The 6,000-nt window shown below is 56.1% G+C and overlaps 1 protein-coding gene across 1 annotated transcript in view; it reads right to left on the reverse strand.

Annotated features, from left to right (window-relative positions):
• The window catches only part of LOC112110587 (serine/threonine-protein phosphatase 6 regulatory ankyrin repeat subunit B-like), a 78,244-nt gene that overhangs the window by 19,994 nt on the left and 52,250 nt on the right, over positions 1-6,000 (reverse strand). The window contains exons 18-19 of the mRNA XM_024205656.2: positions 4,678-4,776; positions 995-1,201 (exon numbers count right to left, since the gene is read on the reverse strand). Of these exons, the coding sequence (XP_024061424.2) occupies positions 995-1,201; positions 4,678-4,776 (306 nt within the window). The remainder of the gene's footprint in view (positions 1-994; positions 1,202-4,677; positions 4,777-6,000) is intronic.

The following is a 6,000-nucleotide window of genomic DNA, read 5'->3' on the forward strand; positions in this document are numbered from 1 at the left end:
GCCCTGCAACTGGGGCTGGCTGGAACCAGGACCCTGCAGCCCCAGCCCCGGGGCTTCCGCCCGGGGGCCGTAGCCGGGCCCGTGCACTCCAGCCCTACGGCATCGCGGGCTCGGCGGAGGCTGAACCGGGGCCGCACGCCCCAGCCCTACGGCATCCCGGGCTTGCCAGAGGCTGCAGCCGGGGCTGCGTGTCCCAGGCTCAGGGTGGGGGCTACAGGCAGAGCTGTGCCCCCCAGCCCCGCGGCTTTCACCGGGGGCTGCAGCTGGGGCCGTACGCCCCTGCCTGGTGGCTGCACCAGGGGCTCTGTGCCCCCCTCGCGGCTTCCCAGGGCCATGTGCCTCCCCTATGCTGCGGCTGGGGCTTGGCGGGGGCTGCAGCCGGGGCTGTGCACCCCTGTCCCACAGCTGTGGCCAGCTTCGGAACTGGGGCTGCGAGCCCCCCGTGGCTGCGCCCCCCTGCTGTGGCCACTGGAGCCGGGGCTGTTTCCCCCACCATGGCGGGGCGCTCGACCTGTCGGCCCCCCCCCTCCATGGGACTCCATTCCTCCCCCATATAGCCCTGCCCCCCCCAGTTATTTTTAGTAAAGTAACGGACAGGTCACAGGCTCTGTTAATTTTTGTTTATTGCCCGTGACCAGTTCGTGACTTTTACTAAAAATAACCGTGATAAAATCTTAGCCTTAAGCATGCGTAATGGAGGCACTGAGAATGATCTGGATCTCTGGATCCTAGCTGGGCACTGCTTGAGCTCTCATACACACAGGAGAGAGGAGGTGCAATACAGGTCCAGCACCAGCTTCAGAATCACCCCATAGACTGTCCATGGCTAGTTCTCCCTTTACCCCTCTCACTCCTGCATTAACATTTAACTCCCAGCTTCCTAATCCCTCTGGGATAGCAGAACAGGCACAGATCTAGACTCTCGGGTCAGCTCTGTGTGACACTGCCCAGCTGGACTGGCCCAGAGCAAGGGGACACCGCCACAGGGACTCACCTTGTTGCGTGCTGTGGTCGCCCCCACCTTGTTGAACTTCAGCAGCTCCTTGATCACAGCGACGCTGCCTTTGGAGGCAGCTATGTGGGCACAGGTTGAACCTTCCACGTTGGCAGAGGTCACCAGTTCCGGCTTGTGCTTCAGAAAGAACTGAACCACCTCCGAATGGTCATTCTCAGCGGCCAGGTGCAACGGTGTCTGTCCTTGCTGAGGGGAAAACAGAGCCAGGCACCGTGAGACCCCAGCCTGTCAGTGAACCGCGTCGGGGCTTGGTTGTGTCTTGATTCCTCTGGGGTGCGCCTGGTCAGAGGCCAGGGCGAAAGGGGGGACATTTTTCAAATTCACAAGTTCAGATCTGAAGGGCAAACGTTTCCCAAAATTAAAGGCTTCTCTCAGAAAGACTGGAAATTCAACCCTCGGCCACCTGGACTGTACCTAAAGGGTCACATTCGGGGGTAGATCTGCCTTTTTTTGGTCAGGCAGCTGGAGACTGAAAACAAAATCAATCACACAGCTGTGAGGGTTGAATGGAAACGCATTTTAACCTGCCAAGGCCGTTGTTCAAGATCCCATGTACCTGCTGCATCATCTGATGGCAGCATTCATTCAGCAGCCAAAGCAGGGCCTGGGGCTGTGGGGCACAAAGTCCCTTCTCTGCTTTAGGCATTAGCAAAATCAAAAACATGAGGGGAATTTTACCTGTGTTCTCTGGCTCCTGACACTGCTCCCTACGGTACCTGTGAACCTGCAGCCAGGGCTGGATTAAACTTTTGTGGGCCCCCGTGGGGGTAATGGGGGAGTTGGTCCCCAGAGCGAGGGACCACCTGGGGGCTATGGGGCATGGTGTGGCAGGATTGGCCCTGCTCCGCCCAGCACGAGGGGACTGTTTACAAACCAGCAGCCACCAGAGGCATGCTGGTCCACCCAGCCCTGCGCTGTCAGTGTGCCCCTTCCCCTCAGGGGCGGGCCCATGCCACAGCACACCACCCCCTTGTACAATGCCCCCCTTTATGCCCAGTGCCCTCATGCCCAGTGATCTCCCCTACACATCCCTATGCCCAGCGCCCCCCTGGACCCACTATGCCCAGCGCACCCCCGCCCAGAGACCTCCCCTACTCACCTCCCACCACAACTACACAGGTTGCAAATGCTGGGGTTAGGATATTGGTTGTGTAAGCACTCATAAGGGCATGTCAGGGTTTGATGCACCTACGCCCTGTCCCTTTAAGGACCAAAGGTCAGCTGAGGAGGTCAAAGGGGCCCGCCTAGATGACAGCAGCAGAATTTTTGGTGGGGGCTACAGGCGGAGCTGTGCGCCCCAGCCCCGCGGCTTTTTTTTGGTGTGCTCCAGAAGGACTCAGCCGCACTGGGGATTCTTCGAACTGTGCGTGTTTGTTTTTGGATACGAAATTTAATAAAACTCCAGTTTTAAAATGGTCCCGAATCTGGGAGGGTAACAGCTGCAGGCTGTTTTTATGGGAGGCAGAAAGCCAAGGGAAGCAGCTGTGAGTGGGGCCCTGAGAGGAAGCAGAGATAGAGTTTCTTGGGCACAGAGCTTGCTGGAGAGGCAGACAGGGGGATTTCAGAGCACGGAAACTGCCTGCTGTTTGTTTCCACTGCATTCAGGGAAACAGGACGCTGGTGGACGTTCCATGTACATGAACCGGATTATTTCTGCTTCACAGTGGGGGCCTTCGGGAGCTCAGCAATAGCGGCGGATCAGCCGTTACCATTCCTATATGATTAGCGCTGACTGACCTTTTTGCTGAGGGGCTCCGCAGAGGCTTCAAGGACTAGGTGGGCCATGGAGAGCAATGTAACCTCTCCCCAGTGGAGGAAGTTCCTCCAGGTTACACTCAAGGCACAGCGGTATGGGGCAGTGTGCATGCTGCCTAACCCTGCTGTACCAGTCCTGTGTCAATACGAAGGAGTTGAGCTTCCAGGGCTCTCCAGCCAGCCTCTTTTGGTCACATTCTCCAAATTCTGGCCAGAATTCCTCCAGCAGGAGAGGAAGGTCTCGGCTGGCGGAACCAGCTCCACTGCAGTATCACCCGCCTCCCCCAGCAAACAGCGTATACTGAAGGACAAAGTGGGCATGTCAGGTGAGGGCAGGGCAGAGCACTATGCCACTCCCCCATCCTCAGCTAGCAGGTGATCCCTTAGGAACTTTATGTCATTGGTGTAAGCCAGTGCAGCCCCTAGTCTGCTCTAACTCATGCCAGGGCAGGCACAGACCAGGCCATTGAATCAGAGAACTGGAATCAGCTCCCAAATAATCCCCCAACTTCCCTATGCCAAGAGGATCTCGGTGAATGATAGAAAATCTCTTTTGAAAAGATAAAGTAACAATTGAACATGCTCTTAAGCAAAGGCACTATTAATAACAGCAACTTATACTGATTGGGGCCCCTGACTGTTCCTGCTCCCCAAGAGGTAAGACGGCGCCTCCCGCATGCTCCCGATTGTTATTTTTAGCAGAGGAACTGATAGTGAGAATGACAGGAATCAGCAGTGGAAAGAGGCCAGCAAGTGAAGTATCCGGTCGTAAAAGCCAGCACAGAATGTTTGCAATAAAATATCTGTATGCAGGGAAAAAAGCAGCATGGGACACAAAGCAGAGCAGTGAGCAATGAAAAGTGACGTCTGACACAGACGTGGGGAGGTGTAAGCATTCCCCCCAATTCAATAACAAGCCGTCGCACCTCTAGCTCATCTTCCATTGAAGGAACTCACATACTCCTATGAATTAAGCCCCATAAGAGCCCTTTGAATGATCCCTGACCCCAGTTTACAGATGGGGAAACTGAGGCACAGATCAGTCAAGTGACTTGCCCAAGGTCACAAAGCGAGTCAGTGGCAGGACCAAGTCCACCCCCACCCCCAGAGGAGTCAGAAGGTGGCTCTTGTGGCACAGTGGTTCATGGGGTATTTCTGCCATCTGACAGGGGCCAGTTGCAAGCGGCTGATCAAATTCAATTCAGCAATAGATTAGAAACAGAGCAGGGGAGCAGGGTTCCTGAAGGTTACCACCCATGGGATGCCCTGCTCTTTATACACTATGGAGAGCCAGCTGGATGGCAGTATGCGGTGCCCAGTGGTGAGGCTTCCTTTGGGGAGGAAGGACAATCTAATGACTATGGCACAGAGTGGAGATTCAGGGGACATGGGCTATAATCCCAAACCTTAGACAACTTGCTATGTGCCTCATCTCATTGCCTCCAAATGGGGATGATACCACCTCAGCTCAACGCCTGTAAATCCTTGGAAGGCACAGGCCATAGGAGAGAAGGTGTAATGATCTGGGGGAGTTAAAAGATTTCTAGTCCCTGGGGCTAGGAGCTGGTGTTCTGCTGATGGAATATCGGTAACTGGTGAAGGGGCATCAGGCACCCAACCACCATGGCATGGGGCCCCACTCCCTTAACGGTATCAGCAAAGGAAAACAGCAATCAAACAGGGATGGGGAGAGAAGGCTCGTGGGTAACAATGAGACCCAGACTGAAAGAGCCTGAGGAGCTCAAGGAGAAAGGAAACTATTTTGTCTTTGGCGGCAGCAGCGGGACCTTCTGAACTGCAGGATGTTTTGCTCCGAGATATGTGCTTGTTTCAACAGAGCTCGTGAAACACGATTCCCGGTGCAGGCTGCAGTGCCTCGCTGCGGGGGAGAGCAGAGAGAGACTTACGATGTCGGTGGCGTTGACGTCCGCGCTCATGCTCAGCAGGCTGGTGCACACGTCCAGCTGGCCGGTCAGCGCAGCGAGGTGCAGAGGGGTTCGCTTGGTCTGCCCGAGAAGAAAAACCAAACACACTTCAGCAAGTGCCGGCTTCCCCCAAGGAGACAACACACCACCAGGAGAGAGGGCAGTCCTATAGGTATCCGAGTGCACGTGGATGCCTGCTCTGGGGCAGAGACTGCTTTTGGCCTTTTAAAGCCTACGGGTGTGTCTTCACTAGGGAAAGAGGCGTTTTCTTACCACGTGTTAGCTGACACACAGTAAGGTCCTACTGAAGGCGAGGCAGTTTGTAGCTTCCACCGGTTAGCAGACTGAGGTGAAGGCTCCGGAGGAGCCTAGGGTTTGTACCTCAACCTGCTAACACGTGAAAGCTACACACTGCCTTGTCTCCACTAGGATTTACCTCGTGTTCGTTACCTCGTGTTGGCTAACAATACACCTCTTTCCCCAGTGAAGACGAGGTCTAGGATTTAACGGAGGGATGTTAGCACGTGCTAATAAACACCTTTGAAGAACCTGGTGTATTCAAGGCCCCCTGCCTTTAACACATGCTAACCCAGTCAGATTCAAGTCAGGGCTGGCCTTATGGGTGGGTGACATGGGCGACCACCTACAGCTCCATGGTCGGGGGGTGCCACGGTCAAGAGGCAAGGAGGGGGGCAGGCCTGGGGTGCGAGGCTGCAGAAGGGAGCTTGGGGAAAGGCAGCAGGGCCCGGGGTCATGGCGGGGGGGGGGGGGGGCCGCGGGGGGGCGGGGGGTGGGGGGGGGGGGGGGGGGAGCCTGGGGAAGCAGTGGGGGCTGGGATGCCAAAATACAAGTTCACCCAGGGTGCCATTTTCCCTAAGGCCAGCCCTGATAAAATCCCAGATTGTCCGTGGCTTTAACCCAACCAATTTAGCATGTGTTAAAGGCAGGGGGCCTTGTCTTGTTCCCAACATGTTAGCACCCACTGTCCTGGTCCAGACAAAGCCCAAGCAACTTCTCCACCCTGATGACATCTCATCCACTTGGGACGCTTAAACTGAAGTGTCCCGGAGAGTCCCCACACACTTTCTCGTACTGTGGATACGATTCTGTGTTGAGCTTCTCAGAGGCACAGCTCAGAACTCACAGCCCAGGGGGAGGAAGGTCTTCTGTGACTTTAAGCCACCTTCGTGCCCTCCATATCCTGGGCTGCTGCAAGCAGGGCCGGCTCCAGCGTTTTTGCCGCCCCAAGCGGCGGGGGGGGGGGGGGGGGCCGCGATCGGCGGCACTTCGGCGGCAGCTCTACCG

Source organism: Terrapene carolina, unplaced genomic scaffold (assembly GCF_002925995.2).
Source record: "Terrapene carolina triunguis isolate 2854851 unplaced genomic scaffold, T_m_triunguis-2.0 Scaffold58, whole genome shotgun sequence".
NCBI classification, from domain to species: Eukaryota; Metazoa; Chordata; order Testudines; family Emydidae; genus Terrapene; species Terrapene triunguis.